This window comes from Mesoplodon densirostris, chromosome 8, assembly GCF_025265405.1.
Source record: "Mesoplodon densirostris isolate mMesDen1 chromosome 8, mMesDen1 primary haplotype, whole genome shotgun sequence".
In the NCBI taxonomy this organism is placed as follows: domain Eukaryota; kingdom Metazoa; phylum Chordata; class Mammalia; order Artiodactyla; family Ziphiidae; genus Mesoplodon; species Mesoplodon densirostris.
Window position 1 is genome coordinate 97,879,389 of NC_082668.1, and position 17,299 is coordinate 97,896,687.

At 37.0% G+C, this 17,299-nt stretch overlaps 1 protein-coding gene across 1 annotated transcript in view; it reads right to left on the reverse strand.

Annotated features, from left to right (window-relative positions):
* Positions 1–17,299, reverse strand: part of CWC22 (CWC22 spliceosome associated protein homolog) — a 62,694-nt gene that overhangs the window by 34,139 nt on the left and 11,256 nt on the right. The window contains exons 2-4 of the mRNA XM_060106953.1: positions 7,374–7,513; positions 2,621–2,688; positions 1,168–1,278 (exon numbers count right to left, since the gene is read on the reverse strand). Coding sequence (XP_059962936.1) covers positions 1,168–1,278; positions 2,621–2,688; positions 7,374–7,400 — 206 coding nt within the window. The 5' untranslated portion in view covers positions 7,401–7,513. The remainder of the gene's footprint in view (positions 1–1,167; positions 1,279–2,620; positions 2,689–7,373; positions 7,514–17,299) is intronic.

The window sequence follows — 17,299 nt, forward strand, 5'->3', positions numbered from 1 at the left end:
GAAGTGTTTCTCCTCAAGTGTTTTTGTACTACAGCCTTTATATTCTACATAATACACAACCTGCTTACTTCACAGTGTGACTGTGTGATCAAGTGAGACTTTATATACATACAGTGGACCAAACACAGAGTTAGAGTGAAGTAATACAGTTAGGGCATATGGAAATAAACATGGGCTTTGGAGCCAGAACTGAGTTCAAATCTCAGTTTCATCATCTACTAGATGGGTAATGGCAACCTCAGGTTAGTTAATCAGTTCAGACCCCAATTCCTTACATGTTAAATTGTGAGATATAATACCCAGTGTGTAAGAGTTTTGACAGTATTTGAGAAGGTATAGGAATGCCTAGCTCACCAATTATGGTGGTAGTAGCTGCTCTTATTAAGGTGTCATTAGGGTAACAGCAGATGAACCTGGCTTTTGAGGTTAATCTGACATTTAAGGATTGGTTACATATTAGGAAGTTAGTGAGAAGGTAATTTTGGCTGCAGGTATCAAATAATGTGTTTGATATCTCCAAACTGGAGATATTATTTATCTACTCCAAACTGTGGAGAAATCTGATCAAAATTCTAGTGGGTTATAGTCTCAGTAGTCATGGAGTGGATAAAGTGAGAGAGACATCAAAAAGGATATAGAAATAGGTGAACAATAAAACATGGTAGGCAAGTTTTTGAAACTGGATGACTAATAAGGTGGGAAATCAAGTTCTTCAAGACTCAAGTAAGAATAATTTACACTTAGATAAAAACTGCAGACTGGTAACTTCATTCTCAATGTCCCTCTGCCATTATGTAGGAAAGTAAATTAAGATCACTCTATGTCATATAATATAAATGGCTTTCATTCAGTAAATAATCTCAAAAACTCACATAAGCCAATTCCTCATGTAGTACAGTATGAATAAAAGCTTTGGCTCTAGTCAGACCAGGACTTGCCACTGATACACTTCTAAAACACAAACAAATGACTTAACTTCTCTAAGTCTCATTTTCTTCATCTATAACAGACATATATTTACTGCAATTAGGAGTTAATTCACATTAAGTCTTTGTTAGAAAGCCTGGCACCTAAAAACATCCATTTAATGCTAGCTGCGATTATTATTAAGCATAAAGAAAATTTAAACAAATATATGTTTCTATAGTTAAAATATCCAATACTAACCGTGACTCCATGCTATCATCATAAGAATGTCCTCTTCTTGAATGCTCGTAGTCTGACCTGCTGTAATCAAAGTAATCTCTATCCCGAGGGGATCTTTCTTGTTCCGTGTATCTAACACATAAAAGAAGAAAACCAAAGTTTTAAGTTGAAAATAATGATGTTATACTTAGGAAAGTCATATATTGGTAATGGCAACATAACTCTATGATGACTGAACAAAGTCTTATCAAGTGGATTTTAACAAACAGCTTATTTTGTTGACACCTATTCATTTAGTCATGATTATAAAAGCTTTCAGCTGGTGTGCAACAAAACAACTCCTGGAATTCACTTAACCAAACTTGACACCCTGATTCGTACTGTACTTAGTAAAAGATATATATCTGCATATCTTATATAGTTTAACATGAAAAAGGCTATCCTCCAAATGATTCCTTTTGCTGAGTCGGCTCATTTTACCAAAGTACTGAACAAATGACATTAGTGTCATTGTTTGGCCTCCATAAAGACCAGTTTAACTCTTCTCCGAAAGACTATTTTTATCAGCTGCTATTCTTGAAATTATATTATTAGATATCTGTGAGAATGGATTGAAATTATTAGCAAACACGGATAGACAGTATAAATCTGCTATTTGAATCTTAGAAGTAATAAAATCAGAGAACCTTAAGTTAAATACATACACACACGATAAATAGACACAGTAACATAATCCATGTTTTATATACATATCTACAATTAATTTATACACACACACATACATGTGTGTATGTCTGTAGAGAGATTTAAAAAAACATATATATAGGGAGGAGGTGATCGTAGATGCATCACAGTGATTAACGTGATGCCCATAAAGCAAAGGTTTTGAGAGACAGCAGAGTGGAATATGAACAAAGTACAGAGGGAATAAGAAATTAGACAAATGAAACAAAGTTTAGAGGATGCTTCTCCTTTCGTAAGTTATTTTTAATGGTTATAGCTTACTAAGTGAAATAACTAAAGTCCCACTGTGAATGCATGATGAACATTAATGGTAATATTTCTGGATCTTTGATCTTAACATAATTATGGTAAGATATATATAAAAACATTTTGAAAACTTATATAAAGAGCTATGTAAATATAAAGGATAGTATTAACAGTAAAAGCACTTCAAAATAATTTGATTTCAACTCACCTTTCCATTTTATAAACTTTCATTCTATTTAGAATCTGAGATATTAAAATTATTCCCTTTCACCTAAAAAATTTCATAAAATCTAGAATTATTTGCTAGAAATTCCTAGAACAGCCATTCAAGGATGATCTGTTCTCAAGCTCACTCAATAATATTGCCTGTAAAACCATCAAAAAGAAGTTGTTTACCCTAAAATTAGAAATCTAAGAGCTAGATAATTTCTTAAACTCATTATAAAAAATTTAAATGGTATTTGGAACACATAAAACTGTTTACCTGTCTTCTGGAGAGGAGGTCCTCTGATATGAATTATAGTTCTCCCTTCTGTCATGACTAGAAGAATGCTTTCAAAGGAACAAAAGAGGGGGAGGGGGCATTTAAAAATTCTGTTAAAAAACATATAGACAATGACAAATGTATCTTGGAAAGTAGGAAGTGCTTTAAAAAATTATTTCAAAATATTTTTTTAACCATAAGAATAATTTGTATTACCTAAATAGTATATAAGATAAAACAAAATTTTCAGGTCATCCAAGGTAAATGTTTGTGGTTTTCACTATAGATCAAATACTGTTTTTAACAAAAAAACTCAAGGTAGAAGAAAATTCTCTAATTTTGATGCCACTTAGTTAATATTTTATTCCTATGTAATAAGATATAGATTTACAGAACATCATTTTTTTAAATTAATTAATTTTATTTATTTATTTTTGGCTGCGTTGGGTCTTCATTGCTATGCGTGGGCTTTTCACTAGTTGCGGCGAGCGGGGGCTACTCTGCTGCGGTGCGCAGGCTTCTCACTGTGGTGGCTTCTCTTGCTGCGGAGCACAGGCTCTAGGTGTGCGGGCTTCAGTAGTTGTGGCTCACAGGCTCTAGACTGCAGGCTCAGTAGTTGTGGCACACGGGCTTAGTTGCTCCATGGCAGGTGGGATCTTCGAGGACCAGGGCTCGAACCCGTGTCCCCTGCATTGGCAGGCGGATTCTTAACCACTGTGCCACCAGGGAAGCCCCTAGAACATCATTTTTATAAAGGCCTTTCCTGGTGAAAAACAAGACCAAAGCTTTCCTTTGGTGAAAAACATGACCAAGGGCCAGAGATTTTCTAGCAAGAGCTCACTTCTGTAGTTATGCCCAAGTCTTTTATAACACTGCACTTACTTTCTTATTTCCATTAGCTTACAGAAATCACAACATTAGTCCAGGTTACTAAATCTGGATAAAATAAATAGCTAGAAGAAACTGACTCTAATGTATTTATGAAAATTCATTTTTGTTTTCAGCAAACAATATTTGAGTGTCTGATATGGCATGTATGGCAATATGGTAGGCTGTAAGGATTTAAAAAATATGACTTGTAAAATACAGCTCCTAAGCCAAATCCTTTGAAAAATAACAGACATACAAATAAGTAACTTCAATGTAACATGAGACTGAAGATATGTCACACTGAGACAGAGATATGAACCATCCAGTTTAAGAACATATCCTAATTTAAAAGTCCAAATATAGTTAAGAAGCCAAAATATTTATCTATATAAATAGGTAAATTTTTTAAACCACTGGTATGAAAACATTCATATTGACAAGCTTATTTTTAAGAATTAAAGTAACTTTAATTAACTGAACTGTAAGAACGGAAAAACAGTATGTTTTCAAAGGATCTTAATCTTGAAATCTAAGAAAAAATAATTCAAATAATGAGTAACTTGTTCCACATACCTACATGCTTCCCTCCTTAATGGGAAAAAAATACATTTAAAAATTGAAAATTATATTGCAAAGAAGTGTAAACAAGCTCCAACTTCCTCTTATGTTACGACTATCTAATTACCAGTAGTGCAAGTATAACATTATCACAAGTAAATTGCCAATACAATCTTCTTAAGTATTGAATTTTTTGAATAGCATACACTAATTAGACTAATCATGTTGGTGAATAAACATGTGATCAAATTTATAATTTAAAGTAGCCAGTCTGGCTGTATTTCACACTGAGTGCAAACATCTTAAAATCCTGTTTCCAATGTGTATAACTTTTAAAAATTATTTCACTGGGCAGCATTAAATTAAATAGAACTGTTCAATATATATGATATAGGTTTCCATAACACTTGACATCTAGATCCTAAACCAAATATAGAGCACAGATTCATTCAATTCATGGTAACACTAAACACAATAGTTACTTATTTATTATAAGACACAGCCCTTCCTGTCTAGACACTCTGGGGGATACAAAAGATAGGAAAAACCTTCAAGGAACTTAAGATCTTCTGGGAGAGAGATGGTTATAAAGATTTCTGCGATTAAACACATCAGATTATAAATGAGAGAGACAGAGAAGGGGGAGAAGAAGGGGAAGGAGGGAAGGGAGGGGAGAGAGAAAGAACAATAAAATTGCACTGTCTACTTTTTCTTTTACAAGGCATGACAATTATTTTGACTACATTAGGGAGCAGGCCTCAATTCTGTGCTAATGATTTTTAACATGTCTACACAATATCTGTTGTGGGTAAGAGGGAGAAACCCAAAATACTGAGATCGTGAATCAGGATTTTGTAAATATGATCAAGTTAACAAATGACTGGCACACTAGTCAGTGCTAACAGGAGATCTTGAGTAGGAACAAGCACTGTGGTACAGAGTACTGAGGATGACAGTGAGTAAAGGGGAACCTGAACTGGGCTTCGGTAGGTTTTACTAAGTGCAAAATAATTTCGAAGTGTGATCCAAATAATACTAACCTAATTTCCCTATTTCCCTTATCATAGAGTTTAGATTCTAAGAGCAGTAGTTGAAAGTAACATATTGTTGAAATTACCTTTAAAAATTCTTTACATTGTTCATTAAGCGAAGCAAATATGGTACACAGTGCAGTCACCTGTAGTCTCTGACGATGTACAGAGAGCAATATGAGGAGGTGAGTGGAGCAGACAGCCTGTGTTCAGAGGCTCTGAGCATCCATTAGGCTCAGGGAACAAGTCTTCAAGAGCCAGAGGGAGGAGGGGCTGGAAGAGTTAGGGAGCTTGCTTCCAGCTGGCGAAGGAAGCTACGGGAAGGCTCAATAGAAAAATAAGGGATCCTCAGCTAAAGCCTCCTGAACCTTTCAGATGAGGTCTCAGAATATCAAGAGAGGATCTGAGCTTCACCTGAGGTAAGAATGGGCCCAAACCAGCTAGTGGACCTGCTTATAGCCAACAAGATGGAGAGAAGGAGACAAACTAAACTGAGAACTGGCTGGAGGGCTGAGCCACTAAGTGTGAAGGGCTTGCTGATTGAGGACATCCCTTCCTAAGCGGGGGGAATGCCCCAGAGGTCCACAAGAGGGAAACGTGGAGAAGCACAGTCTAAGAGAAACAGGACAAGGATTCTGAGAAAGACTAAACACTTCTCCTTTCGTGTAAATGGTAGAGTCTAAATCTCTGTGCTCTTACCTAACACGGCTCAGTCAAGAGCCAGTTCCCCACAAGGTCTCCTTTCTCCTTATGTCCCCAGCTCCTAACACAGAGTCTGCCACCTACTCGGCCCACAATTAATTGTTTAATTAACTGTCATTGGACCAATCAGTACAAGTGCCAAAGAGGCACATTTCAGAACACTATATGAAAGTATCTACTGACAGATGGGGCCAGCTTCAGGGACAGTGAGCCCCCTGCCAAAGGAGCTATGCAAGCACAGCCTGGAGGTCTACCTAGGAGGGAGGCTAGAGAGTGTCTTCTCACACTCAAAAGAAGTTCAAAGAGATGGCAGCAGAGCCTGCCTCGGCCTGTAAGCATATCAATTCAGTTTATTAAGCATTTACCACACCCCAGGCCTGGTACCTGGTGCCTGCTGTTAAGGAGCTCCCACCTACTCACACTCTTTAAAGTAGGTTTAGGGGTGCAGAGGTGGTGGAGGAGGGCAAGGGCCAAGTGCCGGTCTTTACAATCAAATAAAAATCCATCTTTCCCTTTACTGACTCCAAGACCCAGGAAGTGATGTGCCTGCTTGTATCAACAGATCTGTGGACTACACAGATTGGCTAGCAGATCTGTGCAGCTGAAAAGAAAAGGAAGTAGAGTGGTTTGCTCTCCTGCCAAGTCCGCTCACAGGCAGAGGAACAGTTCTGAAGCAGGTGGAGTTACTGGTTCCTGTGACTGCTCTGACCTCCTCTACTATTCTACTTTTCTCAGAACCTGCTCCAGCCACACTAGACTCTTCACCTTTGCCTCTGTTGTTCCCTCTGCTTGGCACACTCTTCTCCCAGATATCTATGTGGCTAACTCCCTCATCTCCTTCAAGTGTGTGCTCAAAAAGGCTCCTTTTCACTGGGCCCTCCCTATGAAAAATTACATCATTCCAACGCTACTCATCAACCTTACCCTACTTCTTTTCTCCACAGCGCAAGTCTAGCATTTAACACTCTAATATACTATATAATTCACTTACGTATTAAGTTTATGATTTTTCTTTCTCCCCCACTAGAATGCAAACCCCTCAGGACCAAGGATTCCTGTTTTATTCACCATCTTACCCAAAGTGCTTAGAATAATCACTAGGACATAGTAAGAATTCACTGAGTATCTGCTGAATAAATGAATGTATAATGTCTAAAGTAAAGTACAACACAGAATAAGGAGCTCATTTATGCATATGCAATATGCAATAAGAGGTTCACTTGTAGACAGACATGTAGGAACTGTGACCAACTGCGGAAGAAGATACTCATCTTCCATTTCATGCTCACGCAGGAAAGAATGCTCTTTGGGAAGAATGGTGGAATTTCCTGCTGTTTATTTTTATTTTGCATGTGCTCACTCACATGCACTTTCTTGATTCACCCCCCCCCCCCCGCCCCGTATGTTCTCTCAACTGCCCACTTGCACATCTGGCCAAGTATCTACATCTGAAATTGTGTTAAGTTAAATGTGCATATGATGCAATTCTACTGTCTGGTTCTAATGTCCTAATTATACAAATGCATTTTTGTTTAAAGGGTAGATAACTGACTACAAGTTTATGTTCTTTATTATAAGTTTCAAACACTTACCTTTATTTGTGCCACGCTACTTTTCATTTTCTGTTGCCAGTTGATCTGATATGTCAAAGACTCCTTAAGCTGGTCCAAATAACAAGTACCGAACAGTATGAACTCCTTGGCAGTTTAGATTTACTATCTGCAAATGACACCTATAAAATATGCCAAAGAAACCTTTGTTAACACTTATAAAATGTGTGTAAAATAACAACATATTATTTCCACACAATGGACATTTGATTGCCTTATTTTTCTTAATAGGCAAAGATATAATCAATAATTAAATGTAAGTTCAAAAACTCTTTAAATAGTTCCATATAACAATGTATAAAAAACATGTATTAGTAGAAAAGACTCTGAACAAAAGAGCAATAATAACAAAGGCTTATTAAACAACATAAGTATTCTAATACAAACTTCCAATGTTTCGATTTAAACTAAGAATGAAATAGCCAGTGTTCTTGTAGTAATGATCATTCAGAAATATACACCACATGGAAATATAAGGTGCTAAATCAGAATAATCAAGTCTTAATAATGATCTATCAAAGGCACAGGGCCTCAGATACATGCACATATGAGAACTAATATTTGGTCACAATAAACCTAGTCATCAATGTTAACCGTTACAATAAAATGTCTTTCAGTAGCCATCTATTAAGTAAAATTTAGTAATTTTGAAAAATGCTGAACTGATAGTTATGTTCACACACAACTGCCATTCAAGTATTTTATTGGAATTGCATATCTAAATAGTTTATAGTTTATGGTATGGTGTAAGGTAATGAAATCATGAAAGTAAAATGAAATAGAAAAAAATTTAAAAATTAAAAGAAGTAGAGAAGATAGAGAAAAAACTGTGCTCAGTACCAAAATAACCAAATACAATTAAGAAAATTTCTAATTTGAAAGTGAGAAAGGATGTTATAGATTATCTGGTCCAATTCCTTCTTTTTAAGGATAAGAACACTGATGGTCAGATAAATCATTTCAATGTCCTAAGCTATAATAATGTCCTAAGCTATAAAACAAGCTAGTGGCAGACTAGAAACCTAGCTTAAGGACACCCAATTAAGTATTCTTTTCACTGGACCACAAACACAAATAATCTAGATACTATAAAGTGATACAGAGTTGCTATCATTTAATGCAGATGGGGATGTACACAAATCACTAAGTCAAGAAAAGTTTCCATTACAAAGGTTAGCATGCTATCTAGGTTAGTAAAAATAATATACACCAGATTAAGTTGTCAATCTATAAAATATAACTGCAATCTAAAGCACATCATTGCTCAGTGGCTCCCAAAGTGGAGAGAGCCAAAGAAAGGAAGCCCAACGGGCTAGATATACTCTCCCAAATCTCTGACCACTGCTGAACCAATACATGTACTAAATAGTGTCCTACTCAGGATCACAGGACTGAACTGAGATGTGAACAACTGCTTAAGAGACAGAATTTGCAATTTAAGCCTAATCAAATTAATTGCCTGAAGGGTCACCACTCCTCAGAGGAATGCACCAGAATCCAAAGCCTTAACATAATAGTAAAATGTCCAGGATACAATTAAAAACTAACTCAACTTATCAGAAAACTGTGGCCCAATCTTAAGAAAAAAGACAATCAAAGGAATCCAACACTGAGACACCAACCCAAATGCTGAAACTAGTGTACAAGGTTTTTAAAGCATACTCAAAAGTGCAAAGGAAAACACGCTTGCAAGGAATAAAAATATAGAAAATTTCAGGAAGAAGAAGAAAAAAAAAACAAAACCCAAAACAAAAAATGAACCAAACTGAAATCCTAGAACTGAAAAATATATGAAGCAAAAAATTCAAAATGGAGATAAAGGAAAGCCAGTAAACTTGATGTAAGATCATTTAGAAATTATCCAATCTAAAGAACAGATAAAAAGTTTTAATAAACAGTATCAGGGACATGTAGGACAATTATCAGAAGGCCTAGTGCATGTGTAATTAAAGTCCAAGAAGGAAAGAGAGAAAGAATGGGATAGAAAAAATATTTAAGGAAATTACAGCCAAAATTTCCCCAAATTTGATGAAAGGCACAAATTTACAGATTCACAAAGCTTGGAGAATCCCCGGCAGGATACACATAAAGAAAACCACACTTACACACAGTCATATATAGTAGTCAGTAGTCAACCACAATGCGAATTTGCAACAGGGGAGAAAAAAGAACCAAAACTTCCAAGGCCCTGACTTTTTTCTTAAAGTACTTAAAAAGGAAAATTTGTTTGTATTTTTTATTTACATTTTATATTTTTGTACATATTGTTAGGGGTCAGCCATTTTTAATGATCTCGGATGACCAAACCAGGCTTCAGAGCGTTCTCTGTCCTACTTCTGACTTTACTTGTGGTGTGACCATGTTCATTATAATCTCAAAGGAGAAAAAAAACCTTGTAAAAAAAAAAAAACACCACAACAAAAAATCTTATTCCGAGCATTCCAGTTACCTTTTTGTGTATGTACTTAGCTGTACTGTAAGAAGTTGGTTTGTATGAGATGGTTAAAAAGGCCAAAGATAGGTTTCTTTTTTTTCCTTTTTTCCATCTATGAAGTTGCTATTTATTTTTTGGGGGCCTGTTTGATGTATGTGTGAAACAATGTTGCTGAAAATCAAAGATAAAGAGAAAATCCTGAAAGCAGCAAGAGGAAAAAAACAACACATTATGTAAAAGGAAATAATTCAAATTATTGATGACTTCTTACCAGGAACTAAGGAGACCAGAAGACAGCAGAATAATTTTTAAAGTGCTGAAAGAGTAAGAAACTGAATTAACCTAGAATTCCAGCAAAAATAATCTTAAGATGAAATAAAGACATTTACTGATTGAACAAAGAAAACAAAAACAACGAAGAGAAACTAAGAGAATGTATCTCCAGCAGATCTGCACTATAAGAAATGCTAAAGGAAGCTCCTCAGGCTTATCAGAAATGATATGAGATGGAAGACTGGATTTTCAAAAAGGAATGAATAACACTGGAAATGCTAACTTTCTCGAGAAATATAAATGACAACTTTTTCCTTTATCTAAAATACACAGGTTTGTTTTAAAGCAAAAACTACAATGTCTTGAGAGGGCATAGTGTATGCAGATGGGATATATATGGACTAAAATGGATCTACATGAGGCAAGGTTTATGTCTTTTTTTCTGAAGCAGAACAATATGAACTCTAAGAGGCCTGTGAAAAGTTAAGGCTATACAGTGTGTTCTCTAAAGCAATGACCAAAAAAATAACATAAATAAATATAGCTAAAAACTCTACAGACAAATTAAAATGGAATTTAAAAAATATTTAACTTATAAAGGCAGGAGAGAAGGAAAAGAAGAACAAAAAACAAAGAGGACAAAATGAAATAAAATAAGATGGCAAACCTAAATCTAACTCTATTAATTATATCAAATATTAATGCACAAACATTTCTAATTAAAAAACAGAAGCTACTCCTCCCTCACCTCAGGTGATACAACCCTGAAGGCACCTTGTCTTGGATGGATTTTATGTCCCAGTTGCCTCAAGATGACTTACACAATGTGTATGTGCCATACACAAATCACATGATTCTTTTCAAAGATCCTGTTTTTATGGCTATAAATGTATAGAGCTATAAAACTCAAAATTTTACTCAACTAACTTTTGCTCAAAGGCAATGGTATTTTTGTTTTTTACTTCTACTAGCACAATTGTTATAGTCTAGCATATCCTTATCACCTAGTATTATTTATACATATACTTGTTCGACAACAACAAATATTTATTGCACTTGTATTATTTTGCCAGGCATTTTTCTAGGAACTGGGTAGAGAGCAATGAACAACCATAACAAAATGCCCTGCCCACATGGAGCTTATGGTCTGCTTATAAAAAGTAAATCTATAACGATAAGCAAAGCACTAAGCTACTAATAAAGCAAAGTGGCTGGATGGGCTTTTTTCACACATGCCAGTTTCAGATCATTACTTAATATTGTAAAACCAGATCCCTAAGTCACTATGTTAAAAATAATTTGAAATAAGAAAACTTGCATGATCAGAAAATTATGTGTACATCTATTGGGGCCCACCTGACTTACTACAGCAGAAGATACGTATGTGGGGTGGGGGGAACACCTAGGCACGCTGGTTTTATGAAAGCATCCCCAAGATAATTCCAACATTCAACTCTTCCTCAAGACTGCTCAGCTTTCCAATTCTGGATGAGAAACTGGTTCTCAATTTGTCTTAAACCACGAGCCATTTAAGGTAAAATATAGAGACTCCACAGCTTACCTACTTTATAATGAAGAACTTAGTCATAAATCATTTGGAAAGGGAAACATCAATTCCAAATATTAATCCTTAACTCACTGGTAAGAAGCACATACATGCATGTAAAAAAAAAATCAGTATCAGTGCTTTTAAATCTGAGAAATTCTGGGCACAATTTATAGGGAGAAAATTCTCACTCATAATGCACTGACGGCCACAGCGCAAGTTTTCTGAAGCTTAAGGTATCAGCCATGGGACTTCCCTGGTGGCGCAGTGGTTAAGAATCTGCCTGCCAACGCAGGGGACATGCGTTCGATCCCTGTTCTGGGAAGATCCCACATGCCTCGGAGCAACTAAGCCCGTGTGCCACAACTACTGAGCCTGCGCTCTAGAGACCACGAGCCACAACTACTGAGCCTGCGTGCCTAGAGCCCATGCTCCGCAACAAGAGAAGCCACTGCAATGAGAAGCCCGTGCACCGCAACGTAGAGTAGCCCCCGCTCACCACAACTAGAGAAAGCCGGCGCGCAGCAACGAAGACCCAATGCAGCCCTAAAAAAAAAAAAAAATCAGCCATGATAATTAAAGTAACACTATCTACTATAACATGATCACAAACACAAATTTAAGCACTGAAATGCAGTCATCCAGATGATGAAATATGTTCATAAAACACTTTTATTATCCTTAAAATGAAAACAAAACATGAAAAATTGAGAGAGGGAAAAAAACCTGCATTGAGGGCTTCCCTGGTGGTGCAGTGGTTGAGAGTCCGCCTGCCGATGCAGGGGACGCGGGTTTGTGCCCCGGTCCGGGAAGATCCCACATGCCGCAGAGCGGCTGGGCCCGTGAGCCATGGCCGCTGAGCCTGCGCGTCCAGAGCCTGTGCTCCGCAACGGGAGAGGCCACAGCAGTGAGAAGCCCAAGTACCGCAAAACAAACAAACAAACAAACAAACAAAAACGTGCATTGAGTTCAGCCTTCCTATATATATGAGATATGTATCTGATAACAATAAATGTTTCAATGATTATGTACTTCTCAAGTTAAAAAAAATTCATATACATAGACTGAAATAAATTCTATGAATTTTATTTTGCCTGTAGGCTTAAATAGGCTTATTAATTGGTGAGATCTGGAACATACTTTATGTAAAAATTAAAAGCCTAGAGAACTGTCAATGTCCTTACTATCCATAATTTGTTCTTACTCCCAGGACGATACTGTATTATACCTCAATAAAGGATTCACTCTCCTCTAATAATGTTGTTATATAAATTAATAGTTTTTGCTCATTCCTTACATCCACTCCTCTATGAATGAGCCTCAGGAACTGAATCGTCCATTAGGAACCTCAAAAGAATCCAAGTAAAAGCCTCTACCTAGTACTCTTTACTTTTTTCAGGGAATATGCTGATGGATACTGCTGCCATCATCACCTGTGACTGATTTCCAGGACTTTTCTGATCCTGAAGGAGAAAACACTGAAGACAGAAAAAGGGCCTCCTTCCCCGGATGCTAGACAGCAGTGACTGTCATGCACTTCTTTGCATATTTTTGTCCTTGATCCTCTTGGTTATTTTTTTCCCTCTCTGCTGGCTGACACTTATAATCAGCACTGTATAACACAACTTTCTGCACTGATGGAAAGGTTCATATTCTGCCCTGTCAGTAGCCACCATATCAATGCAATAGTCACTGCCCATGTGTGGCTACTGAGCACTTCAAATGTACCTAGTGGGACTGAGAAAATTAATTTTATTTGATTTTAATTAAGTTTATATTTAAACATGAATAGCCACATGTGGCTACTGGTTACTATACTGAACAACACAATTCTAAATGATTAGCAGACACTGGGGCCTTTTAGTCACGGTACTCCCAAGATCCTTGTCTTTGACAATCTCCAGATATGATACTAATTAATTCTTCAGATACTGGCAAAGTTAAAAAAAAAACTCATATCCAAATTAATGGGAAGAGTTGTTTGGTTATTTTCCATGGCAGATTCAGATTATGGAAAATACGGGATAATATAATAATGCTCATCTTAGAGTTTGTCTATGTTGCAATCATCAGTGTGTGGTCTCCAGAGTCTTAAATGCTGCTCTGCAGCTACTATGATGCCAAATGATCATTTTACATAAACAAGAAAAACCTGGCACTAGAGATACTACTACCATCACAAACTTCATATACAATCATGACCCACTGAATAACAGTGCAGATAGGGATGGATCACATTTCTAGAAGATAATGGTCTATCCTTCAGCTTAGATTGGGTAACCAGAAGGGGTATTAATAAAATGAAAACAACAAAACAAAACAAAAAAACAGCCTTGATGACAGCCAAGAATTGACAACTGACACAAAAACCACAATTTGTAAAATGGATTTCCACTAACTTGCAAAAGAGAAAAATTAAACCAATCTAAGTCATGATATACAACATGGATTATTTAGGATCCAATTCTTATTTCTAGTTAGTCCAGAACAATCTGACCCACACAAAATGGTGTCCGCATGGACTCGTGTGTTCTAAAGATACGACCACTTACTGTTCCAGCAAGTCTTTAGTTTACAAATTTTCTCTAGTCTACAAATTCCTGCCAAGACCATCTGATGACTACTAGGTACGTTACTGGGGATTTTTCATCAATGGGCTTTAACATACAAGACAACTGAAGCACTTTCTCCAACAATTCAATAGCATGGGGGACAAAAAAAGAAACGAACGGCACAGCTGTTACAGAATAAAAGAGGCCTAACAGACCTAACATATGTAATATGTAGACCTTGCTTAGATCCGAAGTTGAACAATTTGCCCCACTCTAAAATGGGATGTGTTTATATAGCAGGACTCATGCAAACCTGAATTCAGCACTAACTCCTCTATGGAGCCTTTCTTCTAAAAAAGGAGATGGACTGAAGGTCTTTTCTCTTCATGGGACACAAAATAATGGAAGAGAACACTTTCTAGTCCAGTAAGACTGTGAACTTGCTGACAATTACTATATTCACATCATGGTTTTCTGGGTAGAAGAATGAGAAGAGGGTGGGATCTGGACTCTCAGAATTACTTAAATCCTTAGATACATATTTTCTACCCAAGAGAACTTATCTCAGCATGTACCCGAAATAAGACTCATTTCAAAATCGGCTGTTACCTATATAGTGTGCCCAAATTGATAATAAAGGAGAAGCTTTAGCGCCAATAACATACAAACTTTAAAATAGCATTTTCCTCAACTTATTACAGTTCTCCAATGAGACAAGTCATTTTAAAATAATACGATGATGGGACTGCCCTGGTGGTCCAGAGGTTAAGACTCCGTGTTCCCAGTGCAGAGGGCCTGGGTTCAATCCCTGGTTGGGGAACTAGATCCCACATGCCACAACTAAGAGCCCACATGCCACAACTAAGCCCGCATGCCGCAACTGAAAAAAGATCTCGCATGCCGCAATGAAGATCCCGCGTGCTGCAACTAAGACCCAGTGCAGCTAAATAAACAAACAAACAAATAAATAATAAATATTTAAAATAATATGATGATCAGTGTCCCAAAGCTGATAGGAATGGTGCAATGGTGTACGCAGGCGGCCCAACACTGTTCAAAACCAGCCAATGGAAGAAATGCCAATGTATACAGTAGCTCCCAAAAAACTAATTTGCTGTCCACACTAACAGATTCTATAGCACATTACAATGATGTTTCTGAGATATCCAGAGATGAACTAATTACATTTCCTGTGTTAGAAATCAGAAACATGTAATTTAGAGTAAGGTGACAATAGCAACAATAACAAATAATAATACATTATTATAGCCACAAAGACACTATGCCAGGCACTTCATTTATATATTCTTAATTCAACTTTCATGATTACCCTGCTTTCGTGATTTTTTAAGTCTTATTTTTCAGTGAGAGAATTGAGGTACAAAGTTGAAGCAATGTGTACAAGTAAATCACAGCTAGTAAACAGCATTAAAATTCAAAAAAGTTTATCTGATGCTAAAACCATCTGATACTGCATCCCAATGAAAATGCCAATATTAATAAATTGATGCCAAATTGGTAAATTATAAAATGTAAACAGATACGATCTCTATTATCCAGAAAATTTTTCTATTCTAAACTGATCCATTCTTCTAAAGTTCCAGATAGTAAAGGTTTTGATGTTAATATGAGGCACTACGTCTTTTTAAATATGAATAATTTAAAGGATTCCCTTATTTAATTTGCATACCTAGAATTCACTGTGACCAGGTAGGTACAATATGAAAAAATAAATCACTTGACTCTATTGTGCAAGACCTAGTATTTTCCTTGACTATCCCTCTTGGGTCTTAAACCTGGTTTCTCTTCTCAACCTACCTACACACAGACACAGGGCAATTTTTAATGCCTTTTATTTCAAATTATCTCATCCATTTAAATTTAATGACTTTTCTTTCTGATTGGTGTCATCTTTCACCTTTCTACCCTTTAACCATCATCATCCAACATTTCTCTGGCAATCAAGTACAACCTGTTACATTTCTACCTCCCAGAACGTAAGTCTGGGGCTTCCCTGGTGGCACACTGGTTGAGAGTCTGCCTGCCGATGCAGGGGACACGGGTTCGTGCCCCGGTCCGGGAAGATCCCACATGCCCCGGAGCGGCTGGGCCTGTAAGCCATGGCCGCTGAGCCTGCACGTCCGGAGCCTGTGTTCCGCAACAGGAGAGGCCACAGCAGTGAGAGGCCCACGTACCGAAACAAAACAAAACAAAACAAAAAAAGTAAGTGTGAAATAGACAATACTGCAGACTGCTACCGCAGTTCTAACAAAAAATGCATGAAGTACTATCATCATCCAGATTTATATAGAACATGCCTGTAGGGAAATAATGAGAGTTCAACATGTGCATGGTTGATATAGACATTGGAAATTCCTGCAACGAGAGCAATTTATCTAGAGTTTATAGCTCTCACTGCTCTTCTTAGCATTACTGTGTGGATTTTATGATGAATTATTAAATTTCTCTCTCCTTGTCACAAGTAAGCAACTCAGCAAAACCACACCTGCTCTCCTGAGCAAGGAGGATATTTTATAATAAGGAGATGTAGTTTCAGCAAGCATCAGAGAGCAAAATATTCAGTAAGATTTGTAAGAAGTGCTTTAGACTGTTAACTGGAAATTATGAAATTATAAATTCCACAGTTATCTCAAAAATTCAGAAAATGAGGAAATATTCAACTAATGGCTGAAATGCAATGCTTTCTCAATCATTTCAGTATAACACATCTATCATTGTCCCTTAGGTGTCCTCAACCCATGTTGGAGGAACTTGTGGAAGCATACTGTCCTAAAATTGTTAAAAGAAGTCAAAGAAGGACTTCCCTGGTGGTGCAGTGGTTAAGAATCCACCTGCCAGTGCAGGGGACACGGGTTCGAGCCCTGGTCCAGGAAGATACCACATGCCTCGGAGCAACTAAGCCCGTGTGCCCCAACTACTGAGCCTGCGCTCTAGAGCCCGTGAGCCACAACTACTGAAGCCTGTGCACCTAGAGCCCGTGTTCCACAACAAGAGAAGCCACTGCAATGAGAAGCCCACGCACCACAACAAAGAGTAGCCCCCACTCGCCACAACTAGAGAAAGCCTGAGCGCAGTAAGGAAG